The sequence below is a fragment of the Primulina eburnea genome, chromosome 1 (assembly GCF_022965805.1).
Source record: "Primulina eburnea isolate SZY01 chromosome 1, ASM2296580v1, whole genome shotgun sequence".
Classification (NCBI taxonomy): domain Eukaryota; kingdom Viridiplantae; phylum Streptophyta; class Magnoliopsida; order Lamiales; family Gesneriaceae; genus Primulina; species Primulina eburnea.
The window spans coordinates 64944367-64971322 of NC_133101.1; the positions used below are offsets into that span (position 1 = coordinate 64944367).

The 26956-nt window shown below is 33.7% G+C and overlaps 3 protein-coding genes across 5 annotated transcripts; 2 read left to right on the top strand and 1 right to left on the bottom strand.

Moving 5' to 3' along the window:
* Window positions 1–2654: 2654 nt before the first annotated feature.
* Window positions 2655–13025, bottom strand: LOC140842295 (uncharacterized). 2 transcript variants are annotated; one of them, XM_073210085.1, is made up of 13 exons: window positions 12730–13025; window positions 10573–11890; window positions 9350–9565; window positions 9052–9275; window positions 8230–8304; window positions 7973–8044; window positions 7754–7852; window positions 5827–5898; window positions 5629–5743; window positions 4164–4232; window positions 3747–4038; window positions 3542–3614; window positions 2655–3411 (listed from the first exon to the last, which is right to left on the bottom strand). In XM_073210085.1, exons 1-13 carry the CDS (start codon window positions 12865–12867, stop codon window positions 2983–2985), a joined length of 3192 nt encoding a protein of 1063 aa, XP_073066186.1. In that variant the 5' UTR covers window positions 12868–13025; the 3' UTR covers window positions 2655–2982. The 2 variants fall into 2 exon arrangements, with proteins under 2 accessions (XP_073066186.1, XP_073066178.1); XM_073210077.1 differs by having other exon boundaries at window positions 3542–3617; window positions 12730–13024.
* A 1770-nt stretch (window positions 13026–14795) lies between these two features.
* Window positions 14796–19908, top strand: LOC140842310 (uncharacterized). Its single transcript, XM_073210097.1, has 9 exons — window positions 14796–15354; window positions 16281–16317; window positions 16447–16525; window positions 16655–16700; window positions 16776–16874; window positions 17727–17795; window positions 17873–18218; window positions 18309–18463; window positions 18945–19908. The coding sequence occupies exons 1-9, from the start codon at window positions 14974–14976 to the stop codon at window positions 19680–19682; spliced, it is 1950 nt and encodes a 649-aa protein (XP_073066198.1). The 5' UTR covers window positions 14796–14973; the 3' UTR covers window positions 19683–19908.
* Window positions 19909–23117: 3209 nt separating this feature from the next.
* LOC140842317 (probable serine/threonine-protein kinase PBL21) lies at window positions 23118–26490 on the top strand. Of its 2 annotated transcripts, none has more exons than XM_073210116.1 (7): window positions 23118–23375; window positions 23888–24043; window positions 24466–24653; window positions 24816–25005; window positions 25263–25654; window positions 25771–26134; window positions 26231–26490. In XM_073210116.1, exons 2-6 carry the CDS (start codon window positions 23956–23958, stop codon window positions 26029–26031), a joined length of 1119 nt encoding a protein of 372 aa, XP_073066217.1. In that variant the 5' UTR covers window positions 23118–23375; window positions 23888–23955; the 3' UTR covers window positions 26032–26134; window positions 26231–26490. The 2 variants fall into 2 exon arrangements, with proteins under 2 accessions (XP_073066217.1, XP_073066208.1); XM_073210107.1 differs by lacking the exon at window positions 23118–23375 and adding an exon at window positions 23382–23594.
* Window positions 26491–26956: the final 466 nt, after the last annotated feature.

The window sequence follows — 26956 nt, forward strand, 5'->3', positions numbered from 1 at the left end:
AATTTTAACTTTTTACAATTAATAATTTTGTTTTGTTTTAAATTTATACAACTAATAATCTTTTTTGTTTATTTTTTATATAAGTTTACTTTCCCGCTAAACTTAGAAGGAATCAATTTTTTGAATGCAAGTTAACTTTATGATCAAGATACGTTAAATATGTAAGAAGATTGTATCATTTTTAAATAAAAAAGAGATAGAATATTTGGTGCAGTACACTCAATTTGGTAATTTAATTTTATATGCTAAGTATTATAACAATTCCAATCAAAACTGGGTCGAGGGTTATGACTCGTCACAAAATTGGATCGAGATTATACTCGACCCACGCGACCCAATTTTGGTGGGTAGCGTGGGTTGAGATGGGTCGAGAAGCATAATTTTGGCTTCTCGACCCATAAGATATATATATATATATATATATATACTGTAAAATCTATATAGATTTTAATATATTGTAATAAATGGGTCGAGAAGCATATTATTATAAAATTTGTTAAAAATTTTAGTATAATTTAAAAAATTTGTTAATGTTTATATACAATAAACATTAATTTCATATGTTTTGATATACATTCATTACATTAAAGTGAACATGTAATGAAATTTGTTATGAATTTTTTAATTATATTATTATAAAATCTGTTAAGAATTTTAGTAGAATTATAAAATTTGTTAATGTTTATATACAATAAACATTAATTTCATATGCTTCGATATGCATTCATTAAAGTGAATATGTAATGAAATTTGTTATGCATTTTTTTAGTTCTATTATTATAAAATTTGTTATGAATTTCAGTGGAATTATAAAATTTGTTAAGATTTTTAGTCGAGTATAAATTCAACCCACATTGTTAGAATAAGAGATAAATTCTTCCACTTGTTATGAATTTTTTAACTACCATACTTAAATTATAACATATAACTAATGTTTACACAAATAGATTTTTATATATATATTACATTCTAATCATATATAAAGTGAATTATATATTATAAAATGATTAAAACTCAAAAATATCAAAAATTTCCTACCTACTCGACCATCTCGACCCAAACCCTAAACAAAATCCTAAACCAAACTTCTAACATTATCACTCGACCCTACTCGTCCCGAAATTGAAATAATTTACCACTCGTACGACCCAAATTTAAAAATTTACTACACACATTACAATCTTGTTCACTTCGACCCACACCAAAATTAAAAATTCACCACAAACACATTACATATTAATAAAATCAAATTGATTATATTTAAATTCAAACAAATTACATATCATTCAATCTTATCTTCTACCAAATTCTCCTACAGATGGAAATCTGTTTTGTTTTTTCCTTCCACGTCTTCTCTTGATCGTATAACCTACAAAACCTAGATAAGATTATTATATTATAGACAATAGTATGAATTTAAAGAAATATGCTATATTATAAATATGCCACCTAGACCCACTATGGGTCGAGGCATCTCGACCCACTCGAGACAATAGCCAGAACTATCTAATTAATGACCTAATAAATGAACTCACCTAATTAATAGCAGTCAACTCTCTTTTTTCGATTTTAAAAAGTCAAAATCCCTTTGTATTAATTAAATTTAAAATGAGTCGTATATTTTTTATTGTCCCGTATAAAATACACACTGAGCTGACGAAGTTTAAGGTTTGTTGATTCACGTCACAACGCGCACACACACACACAATACTCTGCTGCCTATTATATTAATTTTTATAATTATAATTTCTAAAAATGTGAATGTAAATTTTTATTATAATTTAGACAGAAATGTGTTTACTTGAAAAATCGGGTTTATATATATATTAACGATCGAGACACTCATTACACACACAATACACGTATTTCGTAAAAAAATAAAAATAAAAATAGTTTTTTAAACAAAATTTAAAATGAAATATATTATTAATTTTTTAATTGAAATAGTAAGAAAAAATAAAAAGAAAATATTGATATACATATAAAGCAAATTATTAATAACTCTTCTCCCTAGAACATAAATTTCTCCACATTTTTTATTCCTCCAAATGTTTATTTGGGCTCCCTAATCATTTAAATTTCCAAAAATATCCACAATCTTCATATTTATGATATATGACATTGTTTTATATATCGAACATGTTCTTAAATATAACCGAAAAACCTTGTCAACTCAATTGACAGGTGATCTTGCTCAAGTTAATACGACGCATAATATGATACACCGTCTTTGCCTCTTGATTATATTGATGTGTGTGCATGTGAAAGTGAAATATTAAGTAACAAGAGTCGAGAATAGTTGGACCAATTGTATTTTTTTAAAAATATTTCTCTTTTAAGTCTTACACTACAAAGACTTGTGATTCAAGATAAGGGGAAAAAAACCAATTTTACACACTCTCTTATTAAATCCATATCTGGGGCAAAATTTTTTAAGTAAATAAAAAAAACAATTTCATTAATATAATTTTACACAAATGCCACTATCAAATTAAATCCATGATCTATAATAAAAAAATTTAAAACTCAAAATCTATTTAAATAAATTAAAGAAAACCACTTATAAGTTATATATTTAAAAAAATATTGTATAAACACACAATTCAGGATCATACAGGTAACAGGAGACAGAAGGTAAAAGTGACAGGTGAAGATATAAAATGTAGAAAAACCACACACAAATATTGCAATATAATGAAATATACAAAGAAATGTTTTTTCGCAGAAAATTCATTCGCAGACATCCATAAAGACGAGACTTAAAACAAGTATGCTCGGACAAAAATGATAGGTCGTCCTAAAGGTATGGAACTTTTGTGTCAATGACTTGTATGAGCAATATTCGATATCAGATGATGAAATAATGATACCTATAAAAGCCATCGGGTGTCAACTATAATGTGTCTGCACGATCAAACGCTGATAAGATCTGATGTACCAAGGCTCGTGTATATATCCAAGAATATAATATGATGACAAGAGCTAGAAACCGCCCCATTTTTCAGAATCTTTTTTGGTAGTTTCAGAAGAAACCTTAAATGGACCACTCGAGGCAAATGGATCAGAATCGTCAAATGAAAATTCACGGCTGTGATCGAAACCACCCGTGCTACTTACAGAGTCGAACCTAGTGAGGTTTTTCCGATGGGGAGAAGGGTCTGAATCTTGCACATTGAAGGAGTCATACCTTGAAAAATTGTCAAAGAAAGGATCTTTCGATTCAATGCTGTATCTTGAAGGGGAATTGCCAGCCCTTGACGCCGGAGTTCCAGTAACCGAATCCTCAAAGGTATAGAGGCCATTATTCTGAAACGAACTACTGGCTTGAGGGGAATTGGTTTTGTCTGGACTTGCACCAAAATCATTAGAACCGAAGAAATATTTCTCTTCGTGCCTCCCATGATCCGATTCCTGCCAGGTAAAAAAAAGAACCATGTAAACTGTTCGGACATACAACTCCATTCCATGCGGTCATTCTCGATCGAGCGTAAACTTTTTGGTCACAAACATAATATGACATTGCACAACCAAGGACACTTGCCTTAGCGTTGAAGCCCCAGACCGAATCAATATCGTCATTATTATCAAAATTACCCCAAGTTGTTTCTTCAAAGCTTCTGAGGAGCCAAACAAGAACAAAAGGCAAGCCAGCAAGGAAAGAGTTAGCGTTGAGACCTTCACACTACTGGCAAAATACAAAAAAGCTGTTTTAATGTGATTTTGTATAGAGATGAAACACAAAAAACCTGCTAGTCTCAGCATCTCCGTCAGAGCTTTTCCGGAAATGGTTCTCCGAAGATTCTGGTGATGGACTATCATATGCTTGCCTCCCTGGACTTCCTTGGGGGCTGTTTGATTCTTCTGCGCTGAATATTGATCCTGTCTCAAAGGCACTAGGCTCCACACTGAAGAATTTTTCAGGTGTTGCATCACCATTTGGCACTGATTCAGGGGATAATGTCGGGGTTGGGGAAGAATTTTCTCTCTGAATGGATTCTGGCTTTTCATTTGCAGGAGCAGTAAGATCGAATGAAAATCCTGGCAGTAACAAATAAGCCATGTCCCACACAATAAGGATATTATTTACAGTTGTGCAGGTGGACAAAGAAACCGGTGCCAATGAGAAGAGCAAAATGTTAGGAAATGAGCAAAAGATGTCAAACCTTCATCTTCAAATTTGTCCCACTCTTCATCCCAAATCTCTGCTACCTCTGGGATCCCAGGTTGCCAACCTTGAAAAATAATCAGTTCGACATCATAAATAGGAACCATACACGAAAGAAATACTTGTTCTTCAATCCCTCAAAGATAAGGAAGTTTGCCTACTACTAAGTTTTTGAGATTGAATGTGAAAAATTGGTCGTTGGATTATTTACAAAAGTGATCAACCAGAAACCCTCCAACCAGCTTAGAAAGGTTAAATTGCATTTTTATATATAGAATGTATGCATTGTATGCCCCTAGAAACTGCATAAAGATGGAAGAGATGTACAGTGCATCTTTCCAATTTATACTCATCATGATTACCTATTTACCCACAAGGAAAGGGCTTCTCTCAAGTTCATATAACAATGATTTACATAAGAAGTGATTAATTTTTTTGGGTGAGTTCTGAAAGCGCAGAGGCATCAAGTTTTACAACCTAATAATATACTAGTTTTTAGTTTGACATCCATCTAGTTACATCAATGCATAGCAACACTGAGAAGACAATCTTCAAAGAGTTAAATTATATATAAATTCTTGGATCAATATGAAGAGATGCAACAAAAATACCAAGGACATGCTTGGTAGGTCCAATGGGAATGAGCATTCCATATACCATGCTTGGTAAGTCCAACGGAAATGACCAATCCTATCATTCCATACATTTTAGATGGGAATTAACATTCCCACAAACAATTCTTACCAATTTTACAAAAAAATTACATTATTTAATTTAACTAATTTAAATCAATATATTCATCATAATCATTAAAATTTAAAATAATAATAATAATAATAATAATAATAATAATAATACATAAAACATTATATAATAAATATACAAACAATAAAAAAAAATATATATACCTTTATTAATAATAAAATGATGCAAACTTAATAATGATGTTAATATTAATAATTAAAATAATATAATAACAAGTCAATAATCATGATAATAATATTAATATATAAATATATAATAAAAATAAAAACATAAAATAAATATTTATTTGATAATGATTATTATAATATTTCATTGAATGATAGCTATTTTATCAAATAAAATATTAAAAATATAGGTCATAACGTTAATTTTAAAATAATTAATAAAGAATCAATAATTATTATTTTAACAATAATAATAATAACAATAACAAGAATATTTCTTGAGCAAGCTATTATTTTGAATTTTTAATTAAAAAATATTTTATTATTAAAATAATTTCATTACATTCTTTTTTCATTTCTTTCGGTACCAATAATTGGAATGAAACATCTTCATTCCATTCCAATATTGATTCCATTCATTTCTTATTACATTCATTCATACCATTCATGCACTAAGTGTCTGGCTAACAAAAAAAATGAGATGTGAACAACAAGAAAATAAAACCACGGGAAAACATTAGTTGAAAGGATTACCAGGGGGAAGCTCGATTAATGCAGATGACTTTATCTGTACATCAAATTTCTTGACCTGATCAGCCAATGCCTTCAATAGTTCCTCAAGATCTGATTGAATACGATCAGCACGCACCTAGACAAACCAAAAAGTTCATCAAAAACTGTACACAGGTTGTAAAACCCAAATATGCATCCTAGCATACATGCAATAACAACCTGAAGGATACCATCTGCACTTCCACCCTGTTCCATTTTTACAATTGCCTGCTGTAACTCCATCTTCCTTGCCTAAACATGCAATACATAGTACTCAATGTCAAATGATTCTTGGAGAGCCGGGATGGGTTTTAGGCAGTAATTTTATGCAGTTATTATGAATGGACACAATAATTGTAGAGTAAGGTTGTGTGTTTGATATGACCAACTCAAAGTTGGCATTCAACTCACATTCACCAAATTTTGGTTCTTTTCTTTCTTAAATAAAATCAATTCAAAAACTTATGATAAGAAAAAACTATAGAGGTAAATTCACAAACAAATACTTGTTCAACAACACATTTTCACAACCGCTGTCATTAACTTCGTTTTCTTTCTCCAAAATAAATCACTCATTTTTACATCTCCAATATTATAATTACTTCTAACTCAACTTTTCATCATTTTCAATTTATTATTATATCGTACTATAACTAAAAACGAGATTATTTAATATTTCAAATAATTTTATCAAACAGTTTCTGATAACATCCACACTAGCAATTTTGTTTTCCTAAAACTAGGGAGGTAAATGATCCAAACCAAGCCGAACAGTATCAGGCTTGAGCTTGACTCGTTTAAGATTAATTCAAGCTCAAGCTCGAGCGACTTGATTCGAGCTTTTATCGTCTGGCTTGAGTTTGACTCGTTTAAGATTGATAGAGCTCGAACTCAAACTCGAGCTTTATTCGAGTTTTTATCATCAGGCTAGAATTCGACTTATCTTGAAATTACTAAACTTGTGAAAAGCTCGAGTTCGACTCGTTAAAAGCTCGTTTATGATGTTAATCAGGTCGGGCTCGAGCTTGGTTTATTAATTGCTCGTTTATCATATTTAACAAGCCTAACTTGAGCTCGGCTCGTTTTCGAGCTCGTAAAACATACAATTGAGCTCGAATTTGAGCTTGATTCGAGCTTGTTAAAATTAAATATATCTATGAACAAATTCAATTTTATCTTAGACATACAAGTTTATCTTTTATTAGTACTAATATTTTTATTTGTCAATTCAACAAATGAGTCAAGCTCGAGCTGACAAGCCACCTAAACGAGCCGAGTTCTAGCTCGCGAGCCTATTAACGAACATGTTTGCGAGCTCACGAGCCGAATACGCTTAGGCTTGAGCTTGTTTTGATTAAGTTGTCGAGCTCAAAATCGAGCTTGAGCTTGATTTGATATGATTAACAAACGAACTCAAACAAGCTTTTTATCGAGCCGAGCTCCGAATAGCTCACGAACGGTTTGGTTTGTTTACATCCCTACCTAAAACCAAACCAAGTACATATTATTTCCTTCTCCAAAACTCTTTGCCCAAGACTCCAAAAACAAAACCAAACAAACCTAATGGAATAAGTGCAAACTATACTCGAGTCTTTGCATGAATACTCGAGTCATTGCATGAAGATGACAGCAAGGTGGCTGACACAGTAGAGGCTGATCATGAATGGGTTGAGGAAGGTCATTGTGAATTTAGCTGGGACCAGGGTAGAGACTGGACTTAGGAGATGTCAGTGGCCGTGGTTTGGGAGGAGAGAAGGGCAGGAAACAAGAATGTAGTCAAAAGTAGTTATTGGCCTTCGGAGGTAGCATTGATTGCAGAAGTAGTAGGTTAGCTTGGAGAAGGTGCAGTGCCGGAAGCATACAAGTTTCTCATAATTTTCCAGAATATCAGTGGATAGTTGTTTCCTGGTGACCAATATTACAGAAAATATTACCATAAAATGGAACATGTAAAAATTTCCATATCAACCAATACCCTCCTACAATTTCCACCTTAATGAAATTCTTCCACCGATTTCTATATTGATATTGAATAGCATGCTGGCTCAGCCAACCAAGAAAAAAATTGGATAAACATTGCGCCACTTAAAGGACCCATGCGAGTTACCTGAATTTCACGAAATGAAGCTTCTTCAATAGTTAATTTGGAATGAATTTCAGCAACTTGCTTGTACTTCTCTTGATATTTCTTTTCCAGCAACTCTGACTGAAAATTTAGTGAATTTATTTTCATAATGTAAAAGTAAAATACGCAGAGACCCAAAGTAAATTGGAAAAAAGGTGCAAGTTCAATGGTGAAGCATATTTCTTCGATTTCAAAGCATACCTCGCCCTTGTCTGCTCTAGCTCTTTCTGTAATTTCATTGAGGCGATTATCACATCTACTTTTGTACAAAACCTGAGAGGTAATTTTGGATAAACAAGGAAATCAAAGTACAGAAAAAGCGACCTAGCAATGTCCTTCAGTGTATTTTGTTTTCAAAATATTAATTTTTTTCCCAGGGTAAAAAGGAAGTTAACCCAAATACAATTGTGACTCTACAATAATGAAACTAAAGGAAGTGTTCCTGTATAGTAACTCACGAGGTCTTGCATTTTAGCTCGGTAGAATACGAGCTTCTCCTTGGAATCCAAAAGCATGTCTTCCTTGTTTTCAACCTATCAATAATAAAAAAACAATCAGCCAGTATTATAAGAATTATCATAAATTTTCTTCTCCGTTATATTGAAAAAAAACTCGATTTAGCTATGAAAAACAGCAGGGGCGAAGGAGAAATCAAATCCTTGCAGAAGTCTGCAAAGAACAAGAGGAAAATCGCATGGGCCATTGTATGCTTCATTAATCCAAATTCTGATGAATGAAATTTTTTTTCCAACATAAAATTGTAACATATAAATGATTTCAAACTAATTATTTAGATGAGAAGTCTGACAACTTTTAAGTAATTTACTCTTTTTCAATTTTACAGGTTTGTCTAATTTTTTTTCTGTAATCCAAAAGTTACCAAAGCCAACTTAATTTAGTATTACTCATTCTCGAATATTTATTCACATAATCGCTAGAAGTAGTTTCTTTTGGACAATTAAAAAAACTTTACGCACACAAATCTGAATTTATTATATGGCTTATGTATCATAAAGTTATTGACTATTTTTATCAAATTATACTACCTTATGTCTCTTGAAGTGTAAATGCGTGAACAAAATTGTAACCTTTTTTCCTATTTTCATTTCATTTTTCAGCAAGCTAAAACTTCATTCACTCACAAGGAATTCAGTTGTAAGAAAGGATAATATGAAAGCCATTCAGGTCACGATCATTCAAAGCAGCAAGCCAAAACTTAGTCCTGTGCATAATTCAACATTGCTACAGAAAAAGAAGTTAGAGGAAGAATGAAAAGGTACCTTTTCATTGTTTTCCTTAGGCTCCCGATCCTTAGAATCAAAAAAATTCTCCCCCACATTACTGGGTTCGTTAGCATGAAAATTATCTATCACAGGACCCCTAGCATTTTGTTGATTGGTTTGTATTGATCCATCAGCATGAGAGTACATTGGCTGCACTGGAGGTCTCACACCAACAGGTGCAACAGGTTGGGCACCAGGTAAACCCTGCGGTGGTCTTAAGCCTAAAAGCAAAGAACACAAGATTTAAAAAAATGATAGAAATGAAATTCAAATGAAGAGGAAAGCAAACCAATACCAGAAGAAGGGCCCCACCCAGTGCCTCCGAAACCAGTGGGTGGACCAGCCAAAGCCAACAGATTTTCGTCAAGCATGACACTGTTAGGAAGCATAGGCGGAAGGGTGTGGCCTTCTCTGTACCGCTCCATTAAATAGAGAGCAATGCAAAACTCCCTCAAAGAAAGTGCACTATCATTATCTTGATCCGACAAATCCCAAACCTGCTTTAAAACCTCTGGAAAAGGTCACAAATAACATAAATAAGAATGATTTCATATAAAAATTTGATATAATTAAGTGTAGATCGTTGTGTGGTGCCAGATTCTTGAAAGCAGATGACTAGGGGATCTGCTTGGAAACTTAAGGATCTGGACCAGACAACATTGTAGTTTCCATATTTTGCTATAATTAAACCATAGGTCGGCTAAGTTGAACCATAAAACTACACGCAAATGCTAAAAGAGTTTAAGACTCATACGCCATTGACATCACTTCATAAAAGGAAAAAAATACAATGCAACCATATTAAAATGGCAGGGTGCTGTTAGTTCCACCCTTTTCATTGGATAAACTAGATCCATATAAAGGCCAAAGTGATCAGATCTGATTATTTTCCCATACAAAAGCTAACCAACAAGGATCAGACAAACTGCTCTTCCCAACTCAATAACAAGAGTTCATCTAATACTGAGAATACATACAGCCTTCAAGAGACTCCACAGGAGCAACTCATCCGAACATAATATCTCTCAAGGCCATTATCTGAAGTTCGAGTCCCGAGCATATTAACTAGAATATAGGTCCTTGTCTTAAGTTTCAAACAGTGACTGGTAGTGCATATGTACAACTAAATAATCAGCAAACAGGTAGTCCAGATGATACATAAAGCCATGACAGTCGATAAATTCAAGAGTGTCCCTTTACAAGAGAAGAAAGTTACTAGAGAAATGAAAATTTGAAATGATTAAGGGCAAGGCACATTAACATCTGAAACAAAGGGCGCGTATGGCGTGAACCTTCAACTCAAGAAGGATCAACAAAGGATCCAAAAACAGACCAAAGGCCAAAAATATCATAAAGACACCAAAATGTCAAGTCTTAAAAAAATGCAAGAAGCGGAATAAAAAGTAATACTCCGAAGTCCGAACCTTTTGGTAGCCTCCGATTCTCACAAATAAAGACCGGAATTTAGATCATAAAAAAATAATCAAAAGAGTGAAATAAAAGAGCGGTGTTTTATACCTCTTGGTAGTCTCCAACTAAAGAATAGGTTGCGCGCTTGCTCACCAGTGACTCTCTCATCTCTGTCGGTGTCTACATTCAAAAATAATTTTACATACTTTTGAATGTTAGCACGTGTCATTTTCGGCCAAGAGATCTGGGACAGCTCTGATGTAGAAGTTCCCACACCATCTGGGACTCCAGATGACAAGACTGAGGAAGTTACTCCAGTGGGAACCTGATGATTGAGTTTTGAGAGAGAAGGTGTCTGCAGAGCCTGACCGCCAGTAGATGGTTTAGTGAGAGTGCTCTGTAAGGCTTCAAATGGATCCGGTTTCATCGAAGGCTGAGAGATGGAACTCGCAGTAACAATTGCAGACGAGGTAGGAATACTACTCACAAAACTTTGTGGTGTGGAGGAAACCTGCGGAGGTGAAGATTGGTTGCTAGAGAACACATCCCCTCCAAACATTGGGTCCATCATAGATCCATTTCCTGAACCAACTATCGCTTTAGGATCTTTAACAGTTGTTGAGGAAAATGTAGAAATTAGATTTGGAGCTCCTGGAGGAATGGATGGACTAGTTCCTCTGTTTAAGACCTGTGATACTGGTCCACTGGAAGCTGCTCCAGTTTTAGCACCTAGCCAATCATTGTTTGAGTATGGAAGACCAGAACCCAACATGCTATCACCAGTAGAAATATTTGGGGTACCAGCACCCTGTGGTGGATGTGTCACAGGAGCAGCAGGCATTGATAAAGGAGGTCGTATTGACAGGTTACTTTGAGCAGGGAAAAACTGCTGGTTCATATTTGTGCTAGAAGGTGCCTGTCCAAATTGTTGGTTTCCTGTACTTGAAGGTTGTAACTGTCCACCATGTAGGTTCATACTTGTGCTTGAAGGTTGAGCCTGCCCCAATGGCATGCTCATACCTGGCTGTACCTGCCTAAACTGCTGGTTCCTGCCATGACTTGAAGGTGTCAGTCCAAACTGCGGGTTCATGACAGCAGTTAAAGGTGCCTGTCCAAACTGCTGGTTGACACTGGTACTCGACGGAGCCAGCTCTCTGAGTCCAAAGTTTTGAGATGATTGTAGCGGAGGTGCACCCACCTGTGGAGAAGGTACAGAAGCCGCTGGTTTTGACGGTGGCACAGGTGTGGCTGCAAGGTTTATCCGCGGAGCTGGGATTTTGGCAGAAGCAGGGCCAAACAATGCTGCTTTCACAATCTCTGGGGTCAATTCTCGCTTGCTTTGAGCTACTGTTACGAGTTTAAGTGCATTATAAAATTCAGGACGGCTGAGGTAACCAATGTGATTTTGGTCAGCATGCATCCATATCTGCAACAAAAATAAACTATCAGATGTATATCTAAAGAGCCATTTTTGTTGACAAAATCAGATTTCTGAGGCAAATACTTAATAAATAGCTTGTGATGATCACACCATACAATCTCTGTTATCCATTAACAGAGGTCCAAACATGAAGAGGATTATCAAAACTGTTGAGCTCAATCCATCCCACAAGAAAATAAGTCTAAAGACCATGAAGCAGGCTGTACCCTTAGATGGAATTACCACAAAAAACAAGAGTAATGGTGCAGAAGTTTTGATGTTTGAAGTTAGCTATTGTCACAAATCACAATATATATTCAACAGGTTACTTTCCCTTCTTTCGAAATCAAAGGTGAGTAAAGAGGTAGGTGGTGAATATAAGCCCTCCGAGTAACCTCAATGTCAGCGCAGTTCGATATTTATGTGCTTTGATTATAAATGACTGTTTGATTTGATGGAGATCTGCTCCATCATTGAAGCTTGTTTAGATAAAGATTTATTGAGGAGCTTCATATCTACAGCTTACATAATCTACATGATTTTCGCAATAAAATTTCATTTTCCAATTAGAAGAAACCTAATAAAATTCGAGTACTAATTTCTCAAGAATTAGGCAGGTTGAAGATTATGCCCCAATTGAATCCAAAAATCAGCTAGATCGGGTAACTTCTTGTTCAACTCTTTCTAATTCAAACAAACACCAAAACTCACGATCATTTAGCACGATACTAACACTTTCCATCTCCAAAGAGCAAAAAATGGACACGGCAAATCACACATAACGGCGAATGTATTCGCCAACAAACAATCCAGGAATCAAATAAAAGTTATCGTAAGAAACCAACCTGAGCAAGGACTTCTTTGGGTAAATTGGATCCCTGGAAGAAACTAACAGCTTCAGCTCCGCTGATTCTTCCATCCCGATCCAAATCCGCCCTTTGGAAATACGCCTCGAATTGTTCCATATTAACTACAGCCGCCATTTTTCGATCCTTTGCATCACCTCGTTAGCATTTCCGACAAAATCGAACAAGAAACTACTGAAAAATCCTGTTGCTTTTCAATCAGTGATGATGAAAAGGCATTGGAATTGTCCGATCGACACAGCAGAAAAAGAAATAATGCTGGTATAGCAAATCGATCCTCCGTTTTTAACAAATTGTTAATTGGCCCCTGGCTTATGCCGTTAAATATGCCATATATTTTTAAGCGACTTTTACTAATTTTTATTTATTTCTAAAAACCGATAAAAGAAAATTTACCGACAAACATACCAAACAAAAATCAAGTTAAACTATTTAAATCCAAAAGAAGATATATTTGGACGAATCACATACATTTGGTAGTGTCCATCAAAGATAGTTTTTGACGAGATTATATTATACTATTTGCTCTCAAATATCAGACTTGTTTGTTTTTCACAAATATTAATATTATAAAAGTAGAATAAAAATAACACTAAATATAGAGATTAAGCTATATATTTGAGATAATAGAAAAATAATAATATGAATTTCATATATTTGAGATGAGAATAGGGAATGTATTTTCAAGCGGTTTTTTTTCAATGAGACTGTATCACAAAAAATTTACTTATGAACAAATCATCTCTCTCATTGACCGTGCAAGCCTATTTCCAGGTCAAAAGAATATTTGACAAAAAAAAAAACGCATGTTAAATGAGGGTAAATTTTATGCAATTTTATATTTTTAAAAAAGTTTGCCCTCAAATATTCAATATGGTCCTATTTTTGTGGGCATGTTAATTGGATTCATGTGTGTATAATTAGACTTCTAGTTTGCTTAAAGAAGAAAGAAAGAAAAAAAATTATAGATTTTGTGCATTTAATATTTACTCGGTGTAATTTAATTTCGGAAAGAGTATTTATAAAGAGAGTTTTGATATGGTGTTCATTTATCATGTTCATCAATAATGTGTCACTCATCTATTGAATGTGATGAAGCATATTTAAATTACATATTTAATAGATGAACGACACTTCATTGATGGATACAGAGGTGAACACAATGAATGAACAACACATCAAAACTAATTTGGTGTTTATTCATAAAAATTTACGATTAATACAAAAAGTATTAAAACTAAGCCTCGTATTATCAATATCAAACAAACGAGTTTCATCGTAATAAAAAATATCAAACAGATAAACACAAAAACTCATGTGAGCCACTGATACTCGATTTAAGAAAAATATTATATTTTATACTAAAAATATAGTTTTTATTTTAAATATGAATCGAATTGATTCGTCTAAAAAGAAATATACTCACAGATACAAGAGGTAAAATGTTAGGTCGTATCATGCAGATATATTCGTATCATGCTGATATATTATAACCTCAAAAATCATATATATGGACTATAAAGTAGTACAAGCAATAAAAAAGTGCAAGGCATCATATTTAAGTTTCAAACTTTTCAAGATTAGGCATGTTTAATATAAATTTAAGCTTCTTATATTTTTAATTATTTTTAGTCAAACAAGAGGTCAAACGATAGAAATACCATAAATTTAAAATTAAATAAATAAATTTTCAAGTCTTAAAAAACACACAGTTTTCTACTATATTAAAAATAAACTATTTATCAAGTAGTATGTAGTATTATTAAATAAATATTCATGACTTTTTAGTTGATATTATATATTTTTTAAAAACTTTATCATTAAAAAAAACGTAAAATTCATATCAAGAATTGAGGTTGAAACTAAAAACGATGATCAAACTTTTTTACAAGTTATTATTATTTGAGAATATTAATGATAAGAGTCCACGTCAACCTCAAGGTTAAACGTATTTAAGCTTAAACACGATATGATTAAGCGTGTTTGAACTTAAAACGCGATTTACAGAATGCTAATAGGGAAGGCGTGGAGCCTGCGAGAGACCCCACATAGAGCTGAGAACCAGTGCTCGTCGTTTCCGTTCTCACGTACGAAACTCTCACGTTTTATAATTTCTCAACAAAATAAATAAATAAAAATAGTACGAAAAAGGAAGTACCCAGTCCCCAAGGCGAAAGCAACGGGTAAAGCAAGGCGGCGGCGGCGGCGGCGGCGGCAGCAGCAATGGAGGTGAAGCGTAAGAAGGGCCGCCCCTCCAAAACCCCTCATCTCTCTTCCCCTCCAAAACCCATTATTCAAGACTCCACCCCCGCACACACCCGTCGATCCACGCGCCATAACCCTAATTTCAGTAATTTTGATGAATCAGACGAAGATGATGAGAGGAAGGAGAAAAAGGTGAAGCTTGTCGTTCGTTTGCCTATATCTGGTGACAAGATTGGGCAGAAAAACCAACTGGATTCTACTGAGTGCGGTTCAGGATCCGGCTCTGGGTCGGGGCCAGGTTCTGATTCAGACCCGGAATCGGAGGAGCCAGAGGGAAATGGGAAGAAACGCAGGATCAATGCCGTTGATGGTGGATCTACCGTTGCCGTTTCTGACCAGGTGAGTAAATTTGGATTTCTTGGAAAATTTGTGGTAGTTGATTTTGATTTCGATTTGGGTTTTCTATGAGATTTTTCTTTAAAACTCCTCTTGTTTTGGTGAGTAATTGAAAGCTTAGATTTTTTATTTTTATTTTTATCTACTCCAACAGTTCAAAATTTTCTTCATCGGTTCCTCAACCGTTGATGCTTTTTTGTAAATAATAAATTTTCTATTTTTGGGATTTGGAATGCAGAATAAAATCGTTTGTTTTTTGAACTGGCGGGTGGGATTTGGAATGCAGAATAAAATCGTTTGTTTTTGAACTAGTGGGTGGGATTTGAAGGGACTTTTGGGATTTCGCGCGAAAGAAATTGTTAACGTTTCTTTTAAGGATTTATTCGGGTGGTGGCTACACTGACTTCCAAAGATCTGCAATAGAAATACTATTTATTTTGACCAGTCAAATTTATCTTTGCTTTTGCTCAACTTAATTTTTTTTTTAATTTTGTTTGCTTTTATTTTCTTTTAATGACATCTGGATTTCATGAATTCTTTCCACTCTTTCTTGTTTCTATATATTTTCTTGTTTTTTAAATTCTTTTGTATATGGGTTTCTTCATTTTTTTCTTCTATGTATAATAGATATTACTTGTATTTAATCTAGTTGACCTTTATTTTATGTAGACCATCCTTCAACTGAATTAATTATTATATACTCATCATTCTTGATAAAAAAAACATCAGATTTGTCCTTACGTTGATAAATACGTGGAGGATTTTTTTCTTTTGTACTTGCTGATGCTGCTGTTACATTGACTGTGTATTTACTGCCTTTATTCATTCTGCCTCTTATTTATTCTCAATGATTTCTATTAAAAAAATTGCCTAATTTACGGGCATGTCTAGTGTGATCAAAATAACGATGGTTCCGTTAATTTTTGCAGGAAAAAAAGTTTGTGAAAACGACCGACAATCCAAATGGTTCTTTTCATTGCCCTTCTTTATTTTGGAATTTAAAACATTCTTCTAAAGTCTAAATATTAACACGGAGAATTGGGATTTTATTTTTTGATGTGATTGTGATGATTTCATTTAATTTTATGGGGACAGGGTGGCCGTTGGAATCTGTTTCCGTAACACCTTTGCCAGACAAAAAGTTGTTGGTCTTTATTCTTCAGAGGCTTCAAAAGTATGTTTTTTGTGTTATTATTCTTTTTTAGATATTTATTATTTATATTTGTCAATATCGTACTATTCCATTTTGGGTATTCCAGTTCTCGTTTCTCAGTGTCGTCTTTATTGGATGATTGTAATGTAGGAAGGACACTCGTGGGGCATTCTCAGAGCCTGTGGATCCCGATGAGGTGCTGACATTTTCTTTACTGATGACATGTCATCCTATATTATGTGGAGCTAATGCCGATTGAATTTTGTTGCAGCTACCCGACTACCATGAGATAATAAAGCAGCCTATGGATTTTGGGACTGTGAACAAGAAACTTGATAGCGGAGCTTATAAAAGCTTGGAAGAACTGGAGGTTGGTTTCCTGATCTGATTATCCAAGCTGATTATCTCAGCTTACAGCGGTTTTCTTTTAGAGAGATGATTATTACTCTGTTCTGGTGGTTTTCAAGTTTGTGGAATGGGGGAAGGTGTTGAGATTTTCCAATGATGCATGTGCACTTAGTTAACTTCTCATATGTCTCCTTCTTCCTGTAAGGGTATTACTATTATGTTTAAACATATCCCGAACTATTTTTACTCAAGACAGTAACCTCTTCCCTATATTGCTTGGTAATGGGTTGAAGAGATAGCCTGAGGCAGTATTTTGCATTGAGCTTTGGGCTTCTTTAGTCATTCTGTGGGTATTATGGTTTGAATCATCTGTTAGACTTGAAAAAAAATCTGAAGGTGGTTCAAGTCTAACTAATATTCTTAAGTTAGATGACATCTATTTTTCGTGAAATATTTAGTCGAAGAAGCTGGAGTGCTTATGTATTCTGCATTGGACTTGAACACAGAAAAAGCATGCCTGTTTGGCGACCATTAATTTTGTAAAATATATATTAAGTTCGTTTGCCACACAAGCTATAACAAAAAGAAAATTACTTGCAGTTCTTCGTGGATGATATCCTGAACTAACTTGTTTATAAAGTGTTACTCATCACTCAGAACTAAAACAATGTAAACAAGACGAGCATTTTTTACGTCATATCTTTCCTGTGATCATTTGCTTCAGTTCTTGCCGATAAACTTAAGGAATTGTTCAAAGATTTTTTCTCTTCATTAGTGTCTTTTTTCCTTAGTCCTAGTATGCTAATAGTGGTGTTTTTTTAAAAATATAGCAAACTCTAATATAAGCATGAATTTTTCTCACTTGTGATTCCAGGCAGATGTGCTTTTGATATGTTCAAATGCCATGACATACAACCCTCCAGACAGCATCTATTATCGGCAGGTTTGTGAATCCTCACATACTTTGATTCCCTCTGTTCGTGGCATCCAGCTCTTTATCTGAATAATTGGTCATGCTAGGCACGATCTATCCAAGATCTTGCTATGAGAGACTTTGAAAATCTCAGGCATGAGGGTGATGATGGTCGACCACAGCCCAAGGTTGTGCGAAGGGGTAGACCCCCGGGAAAGAACCCAAAGAAAACTGTTGAAACATCTCCAATAGATCGTGTTGGTCCTGATATTTCTTCAGGTGCAACTCTTGCTAGTGGAGAAGGTAGAGCAATTGGATCTAATTCATACAACCTAAGAAAAGCACCTCCATCATATACTTATCGTTCCATTGACCCTTTCGTGTCGACCCTTCGGTTGAGAAATGGTGAAAACTGCTATGAATTGTCCACTGATTGGAATGGTGAATTTCCAGGTTGGTTTGTATAAATGGTATTGATTATCAAGGACCAACACATTTGGTGTATTTTGTTTTGACCTTGCCCTTCTCTTTTCCTATTCACAGCATCCATTTTAACGGCTGACATGAAATATGGAAAGAAACATTTCATTGTGGATGAGAATAGGCGACATACTTACGGGCAATTTCATCCCTTGTCTTATGGCAACGAACCGCTTGTTTTGTCGTCTTCTATTGGAGATGTGAAGCGCTTGGTGCCGGTACGTATATGCACAAACTTGAAATTATCATGGCTGTAATTGGTTTTGTTTTTGGCAAAATGCAAAATAAGGCAGCGGCCGACATTTGATTTATTTTTTGATTGAGACATTTTAAACTATACATACTGTATTATGTTGCACGATGTATTAAATTAGTGGTATCGCATCATTGATATTTAGCCTTTTTAAAGGGTGGAAGACTTTTAAATATTTAAATTGGCCCGCAGAGTTTTTGTTTTTTGTTTTTTCTCACGAGTGGGAAGACACACTCTTGATTTTGGAAATTATTCTTCACCGAATTTAATGTCACGAAATTTGAAATGAGTTGGACTAAATAATTTTCAGAATTTCACTTATTAATTGTTGTTTTGGTAATTTTGCACGAGCTTACTATCCCCACATCCTGGTTCAAAAATTATGTAATTAAATATTTGGACAACTGCCGGGATGTTTTCCAGTAACACCTGTTTTGAACTTACAGGTCGGTCTTAATGACCCCCTTGCTTATGCAAGAAGTCTTGCTAGGTATTCTGCGAATCTTGGGCCTGTAGCCTGGAAAATTGCCTCAAAAAAAATCGAATCTGTGTTACCTGATGGGGTAAAATATGGCCCTGGTTGGGTTGGTGAAGCACCTTCACACCCATCGCTTTTTTCATCTGAGAATCGGAGACCGTCGAATAATACTGATGGTGGCTCAAGAAAACCTGCAACACCCTCGACTTCCGACTTAAATTATGCATTTGCTTCTAAAGGAATCGCTGAGGCTGTTCGGAAACTGAACAGCCGAAATGAACCATCTGTTCAGGGTGGTGATGCTTCTTCTCGGAGAGTGCAATTTCCGGTGCAACAGAAACCTGTTTATCATCCTCAAAGAAACGGCTTTTCTGGTATGCATGGATACCATTTATCTGCTGCAGGGGTCTCATTCCCCCCTCAAATGGTTGAAACCATTCCTGTAAATGTGGAGGATAATTTACCAGAGAGTTGGGGTACTCTACCGGCTGAATATCCCAAAGAACAAGGTAAAATCCCCGAATTACGTGCGGAAACTGAAACTTGGAATTCTGAAAAACCATCTTGGCAGGAATTGCCAATGCAACAGTGGCGCAATCTTTCAGTTCCTCCGGACCTGAATTTAAGAGTTCCAGCTGTTTCTCCTAGTTCTAGTTTACAAATTGGTTCCCCAAAGCAGCAGCCAGACTTGGCGTTACAGCTTTGAGTGCTATTGATTTTTCATTTTTGAAGGAATCTTGACATTTGGAACTGAATTTAGATTTTCTATTTGGTGCTGCAGATTGATGTTAGTTTAGGGGACAGATGTACAGATCATGTATAAAATTTTTCTTCGTTGAAACGAAAGAATATTTAGTGTATTAATCATGGGGAACTTTGATACCGAGACATCATCGTTTGATCCAACAAAACCAAGTGAAGATTCTGTTTTATCAGAGTTGATTTCCCATGTTTTGAGACCAAACTGTACCATGCTCTTGTGGTGATAGATAATTTGTTTCCTGTCAAATATATTTTCTGTTGCTGGTACTGAATAGTCTTTTTATTTTCATTTTCTATATTGTTAGTTTTATTAATATTTTGTATGTTTTGGTTTCTAAATTGTTTATAATCATCAATGAAGAGTTCAATATGCACAGAGAAGACATTTTTCCATATATATATAGTTAGGAGAACTAGAAATGTTAAAACAGACCAGTGAGGCAGGCTGGTTTGTCATTTTTGTGGCTTAAATTATCAATTCAACTATCTATTTCTGGGTGATGTGGCAGGTTGATTCGATGTATCTAATCAATTTTATGTGTAATTTGGTAAATTGGGGCGAGCTGACCTACAATACATCGTAGTGCTTCTGTCCAATCATTTTGACAGGTTGAGAAATTGTCAATTCAACTTACATATTTTATAAAGGGTTATTATATTGACCTCCCTGGAAGTTTATCACAATTACAAGAAGCTCCAAATAAAATATGAAAAGAACAAATATACCTTAACATTTTTATATATACGACATATTACCCTTTCTATTAAAAAAAAGTAATAATTTTTTATAATTCAAAATTCTCTATAACATTTCAAATTTACCGTTTTATTAATAATATTTATACAAATTTAAATTTTTAATGTTTTCATAATTTTTTCTCGAGAAGTTTTCGCATTCTTAGTATTTGATAAATTTGATTTACATAGAAAATATATGTAATCCAAAAACTCTAAAACATTCAAAATATACTCATTTATTAATATTACTTATATAAACGGTAAATTTAATACTTTCAATTTTTTTAGATGTTTCACTTTAATTGTTTTTATTCGTATAATATTTTATTTTAATTTAAAATACAAAAATCTAACGGTTTTTCTATCATTTTAATTTGATTACATAAATAACTTGATCATAATTATTTAGATTAAATTTTTAATATTTGAAAATTTTGATTTAAAATTACTATCAAATTTAATTGCATCTTAATTAATTTTATTTTAGTAAAATTTTAATTTTAATATCTATATATATATATATATATATATATATAATTTAATTGAAAATATTATCACATGAATAAAAATAGCTTAGGTGTAATCAAATTTGTCGAATACTAAAAATTTCTATTTAATTTAAAAATTATGAAAAATTCTCAAGAAAATAATTATAAAAAATTTTAAAATATAATTTGAATAAATAATATTAATAAATGGTAAATTTGGAATGTTATAGAGATTTTAGAATTTTAACATATTTTTTATTAATTTTTTAAATGGAGGGATTAATATGTTAGATATGTAAAAAAGTTAAAATGAGTAGTTAATTTTTACATTTATTTGGGGTTGTTCATAATTGTGATAAATTTCAAAAAAATTAAAAAGATATACATTAATGTCTAGTTGACCAACGTTGCTGAAAAATCTTGTTAACTTGTCAATATCTTTTGAAAAAAAACATAAAGAATATTTTATATTAAGAAGCCACAACAATTAATCTTTTAATTAATGTAAAAATATATATTTTATTAACGCATGTATTAATTCCAAAATCCTATCATGTCCATTCCTCCATACACTTTCTTAAATTATATTATATAATTTTGCTCCTTCAATTATACCCTCATATTATTAATTAATTCGAAAAACTGTTCCATTTCATTCAGTATTTTTACTAATATGTCATACACAATCAACTAAATTTAATTCTATAATTCATGCGTCCAAACATTTGTCTTTCAACCACAAACTATAATTTGTGATATCAATACAAAATCTTATAAATTGTATAACAATTCAAGCGTTATATTTCGATTGCATGCAATCAACAATTTCCTTATTAATAATTGTACTTCTTGCAATAAATGAGAATCGAATTCGTAACCTTAAATCTGATACAATTTGTAAGGCCGGTCGTTTGCTGTTTTATCAAATACTATAGCCGATATTTATGATACGATTTAAATCTTTTAAATCGTTCAATAGCTCAAACATCACGTTTCGATTTCTCTATCAAATTTGAAAAATTATTGTACCCATACAATCATTTAACTCAAATCTTTTAAAATATAAAACTCAAAATATTTAGAATGTGATTGATTTGAATATTAGTCAATACCATTTATATGTGTTCTCACAATATTTTTAATCTTAATCAACATTTTTAGTCACGAGGATAAAATATAAGCTTATTAATATAGCAACGATCATCTGAATTTTTTTGCCAATAAAAATCTTAAATTACGTGAATTATATTTTAAGACGTTGCTCCACCAACACTCGAACAATCATTCAACAAACACCATATAATTAATCACATTTTATATCTAATATATATTTTTTATCATTCACATTACACGTCAATATCGTTCTCATATCACATCCCAAATGTGTGACAATTAGTTAAAAGAAACTCTTGTAACATTGCATGATGCATGTTGTTGATTCCGCTCAGATTTGGTATTGCATAATATTATTGATAAAAATTTGTGTGAGACGATCTCACAGGTTGTATTTTATGAGACCGATCTCTTATTTAGGTCATCCATAGAAAATTATTATTTTTTATGCTAAAAATATTACTTTTATGCTAAAAATATTATTTTTTATTGTGAATATCAGTAGGGTTGACCAATCTCCTGTATTTAAAAAATTATATACATACGGAATATTATTATCTTAAAGTTCTTAATCTTTTTCTTAATACAAAACTTCATATGATATGTTAATTTTGTGAGTCATAATTTTTATCTTACTTGATTAATAGAAAAACATTATATTTTTTATAAAATATTATCTTTTATTTCAAATATGATACACACACACACACACACACACACATATATATATATATATATATATATATATATATATATATATATATATATATATATATATATATATATATCATCTACTCTCTTCTATCAATTTTTTTTAGGAAAATCAAATTCCATTGAATTTATATTAAATTACTGTCATCGTAAAATGGCCACCACATCATTAAATCCTCACGGATTGTCACATCAATGGCACATATAATTAGTTTGAAGCCAACTAACTTGAGGATAAATCCATTCTCAGTCCTCGCCAAAGCGTTTAAATGCTAGCTGTGGAAGAGAGCGACCCGCAACAATCACGTTGAATTTTCCAAAATGGCCCACAAAATGCTCCAGATAACTGGTGAATCGAAATATTTTACTTGCGTTTTGAGAGGAAATAATGTCTGCCAATCAGTTATGATCCAAGTGTCGCCTCAGTAGCACAGGATCTGCCGCGCTGGAAGCTTGGTAAGAAAGGCCACCTGTAGATGCTGATGCTGATGTTGATGTGTACGACCTGCCGACTGTTCCCTCTGGACCGTATCTCATTTCTCGACTCGGAGAAAATAAAGACAAGGGATGGCATTATTACCGTTAAGGTGAGCGCTAAAAGAGGGGGTGGCATGGGTGGATGTAACGAAATATTGAGCTAAATATAGGGGAAAAAAGGAAAAAGTCTTGTTTTCGGTTTTCTTAGAAGACCCATGAACTGAAAAATCATGGGTTTTTCATAATATTTTGTTGATGTCGCAGTTTGAAGTATTTTTACCTCAAAAGTTGCGATCTTTTGTGGTAGCATATTATCGTATTTTCTTGGGGTAAGGTGGGTTTTGTGTTAGAATGTTAACCGTCGTTTGTTTTGATATTTGAGGGGAGGAATCTATGTTAAAGTAATCGTTCATCTGGATTTGCGTTTCTTGAATTCTGTGGAAGGGGTGGGAGCATTTAATAATTCTCTCTCTTGAATAGTATTGTATATTTTTTCCCTGTTTTTATCTTAATTTTTTCTTTGTGTTGATGGCGTCTTAATTTGGTCGATTAATATGGACTGTGGAGTTTGATTTGGGATAATTGAGGTGAAACTGTCTGTCTACTGATATTCTTTATTTAGTTTGAAAGACTCAAACTTTGTGAGAGGAGAGAATTTATAAGGAGGAGGAGAGATTGGTGGGGCAAGAGATGAGTTGCTTTTCTTGCATGAGCCTTCGAACAAAGGATGTGAGGGATTATGACGCAGATATGGCTCCAAGATCCAATGATGCTTCTGGTATTTTTTTTGTTTATTTGTTTTCTCAATCTTTTTTCGTTCTGAATTTCTATGCCTCTATTGCTTTCATGCAATGAGTTCGTTTACATGTACATTTATGTTTATTTCGTCTCTAGTGAATGCTTTGGAAAAACATTTCATGGGAAAGGAAAGACAATGTTTATTATGATACATATATGATGATAGTTACAACATTTAAAATTTGAATTTGGCATCTTGATACTCATCAAAAGGAAAGAAATACGATTTGCGTAATTTTTTGAAAATACAAGTTTCGTCCCACAAATTCATTGAATTAATCCGGGGACCCCCTTCTCTGCCCTCTTCAAACAAAATTTCGATTTGCCTTTGGTGACACTGTCGTTTATAATGATCTTCTTTGGGTCTTTTTTCTTCCGTTTTGCTTCTGTCGACTTCTTTAGAGAAAGGGAAGAAAGGAAACTCTGTGATGACGCCTAAAGGCAAGGACAGCAATGAGCCAACAGGCAGTGTGGCGAGAAGCTTCGCGTTTAAGGAACTTGCCACGGCCACTCAAAATTTCAGGGAAGCGAACTTGATTGGTGAAGGTGGTTTTGGAAGCGTATATAAAGGCCGCCTAGAATCTAGCATGGCAAGCTCTCCTTTTCTTCTGATTCTGAATTTGTATAGCATATAATGAATGATAAATCAATTCTTGGAAGTTGTTGAGAGAAATTTGCTTTTTACATTGCGGCACTGTCGACTATACTGCAAACTGTGCTCATTTTATTTTATTTTTTGGAATTATGGTCAGATTGTTGCAGTGAAGCAACTTAACCTCGATGGCCTTCAAGGGAATCAAGAATTCATTGTGGAGGTTCTTATGTTAAGCTTGCTGCACCATTCAAACCTCGTGAATTTGATTGGGTATTGTGCTGATGGCGATCAGAGACTCCTGGTTTATGAATACATGCCAATGGGTAGCCTTGAAAATCATCTATTTGGTAATCGATGATATATTTTTCATTTAAATTTCCTCCAGAGTCATTTAAGTTATGGTTCTCTGGTTTTTGGGAAGTTTAACATGTTTTATATCCATGGAGACAAATGAATATTGAAGTTTTAGCATGGTTATGAATGTGCGGTGTCATCAAAATCAGTTTTAATTTAATTAAAATAGCTTTAGACCATTGCTCAGGGATGTCGTGTCTTGCTTAGCCATAGATATGTTACTAATGTATATGTTCCATTCCGGTATCAGATCTAGAGCCCAGTCAAGAGCCTCTGAGTTGGAGCAAACGTCTGAGGATTGCTGTTGGTGCAGCTCATGGCCTTGAATATCTTCACTGCAAAGCAAATCCCCCCGTAATCTACCGTGACCTTAAATCTTCGAACATACTTTTGGACAACGACTTCAATGTTAAACTGTCAGATTTTGGACTTGCGAAACTTGGACCTGTTGGTGACAACACTCATGTTTCAACTCGAGTAATGGGAACCTATGGATATTGTGCCCCCGAGTACGCCATGAGTGGCAAACTGACTCTAAAATCTGATATCTACAGCTTCGGTGTTGTTCTGTTGGAGCTAATCACTGGACGCAAGGCTATTGACTGCACCAGGAAGCCAGGAGAGCAAAATCTGGTGGTGTGGGTGAGTTTGCATTTCACTGTCTATAATATAATGGGCACAAAAATTCTGACTATTCTGGCATAATTCTATCTCAATTCTTGTAGACATAACACCGCTTACTCGTGTTATATTTACAGTCACGACAATATCTGAAGGACCGGAGGAAGTTCGTCGAGATGGTGGACCCTCTACTCGAAGGACGATTCTCGGTCCGGAGCCTGCACCATGCAGTTGCAATTACTTCAATGTGCCTCCAGGAACAAGCAAGTTTCCGCCCCCTTATCAGCGACATTGTCATGGCACTCGAGTACTTAGCTTCCCATGCAGGAAGAAGATTTCACAATCGGACATCATCATCCCCATCTCAGCTGGATGTTAATCCTGATTCGAGAAGATAAAATCGCAAAACTGTGTCCTCATTTGGAACAGAACCACATGCAACTGATTTTGGGACCCTTGATGGAAATGATCTTTTATCCTTCCATAGATAGAAAGCATGAGGTATAATCTGTTATCTTCCTGATGAACGAAGGCTATAGAATGAAGGAGTTGTGTGAATCAATCTGATGACATATTTGAACTTGTTTCCAAATGCAGATATGGAGGGAATTATATAAACGGAGTTGCTGCTTGTCTTCTTCGGTTCTTGATTCTCTTTTTATTAATTTTTTTCCTTTCCAAATGCTTCTTCGGGTATATAAGCTTGTGATTTTGTTGAATCTCTTCATGTTCTTGGTGGAATTTGTCTTCTAGGTTCAGAAGAATTTGTTTGAGCTGTACTCGTATTCGTTGGTTACTTCGGCTGTTTGTTTGTTTGTTTGTATTTGTACGTCTGGTATCTCATTTCGATTATTTCATGCTATTAAAAGGATATTCAATGATTCAAAATTTGTAAAATAATTATGGATCATTAGAGATACCATTGAGTAGGTCTTTTGTGAGACGGTTTCACGAATCTTTATCTGTGAGATGGATCAATCCTACCGATATTCACAATAAAAAATAATACTTTTAGCATAAAAAGTAAATTTTTTCATGTATGACCTAAATAAGATATTCGTATTACAAAATACAACACGTGAGAGCGTTTCATACAAGTGTGTGTCTATCTCATTACCCCGACCTTGACAGAAATGATGGGAAGATTAACTTGAAAGGTTTTTTGGATAAATATAAATTTTATATCATAAGATCTACATGATAATATTAAATTTATTGTAGACATTTTTTTATGTATATGAATAAGTTTACAATAGCAACATGAACATCAAAACAAGTCATAGTTTAAGAAAGTTAGATAACTTTTTTTGAATAAATAAAAAT

What these genes read in the sequence shown, in the direction of transcription:
- LOC140842295 (XM_073210077.1), bottom strand. Translation starts at nt 12,867, where the DNA reads ATGGCGGCTGTAGTTAATATGGAACAATTCGAGGCGTATTTCCAAAGG. An exon ending in TGGGTGGGGCCCTTCTTCTG is followed by an intron (nt 9,276 to 9,349) that starts GTATTGGTTTGC and finishes CTTTGCTTTTAG; the next exon opens with GCTTAAGACCACCGCAGGGT. An exon ending in CTAAGGAAAACAATGAAAAG is followed by an intron (nt 8,305 to 9,051) that starts GTACCTTTTCAT and finishes TATTATTGATAG; the next exon opens with GTTGAAAACAAGGAAGACAT.
- LOC140842310 (XM_073210097.1), top strand. Translation starts at nt 14,974, where the DNA reads ATGGAGGTGAAGCGTAAGAAGGGCCGCCCCTCCAAAACCCCTCATCTC. An exon ending in AACGACCGACAATCCAAATG is followed by an intron (nt 16,318 to 16,446) that starts GTTCTTTTCATT and finishes TTATGGGGACAG; the next exon opens with GGTGGCCGTTGGAATCTGTT. An exon ending in ATTCTTCAGAGGCTTCAAAA is followed by an intron (nt 16,526 to 16,654) that starts GTATGTTTTTTG and finishes ATTGTAATGTAG; the next exon opens with GAAGGACACTCGTGGGGCAT.
- LOC140842317 (XM_073210116.1), top strand. Translation starts at nt 23,956, where the DNA reads ATGAGTTGCTTTTCTTGCATGAGCCTTCGAACAAAGGATGTGAGGGAT. An exon ending in AAGATCCAATGATGCTTCTG is followed by an intron (nt 24,044 to 24,465) that starts GTATTTTTTTTG and finishes CGACTTCTTTAG; the next exon opens with AGAAAGGGAAGAAAGGAAAC. An exon ending in AGCAAAATCTGGTGGTGTGG is followed by an intron (nt 25,655 to 25,770) that starts GTGAGTTTGCAT and finishes TTATATTTACAG; the next exon opens with TCACGACAATATCTGAAGGA.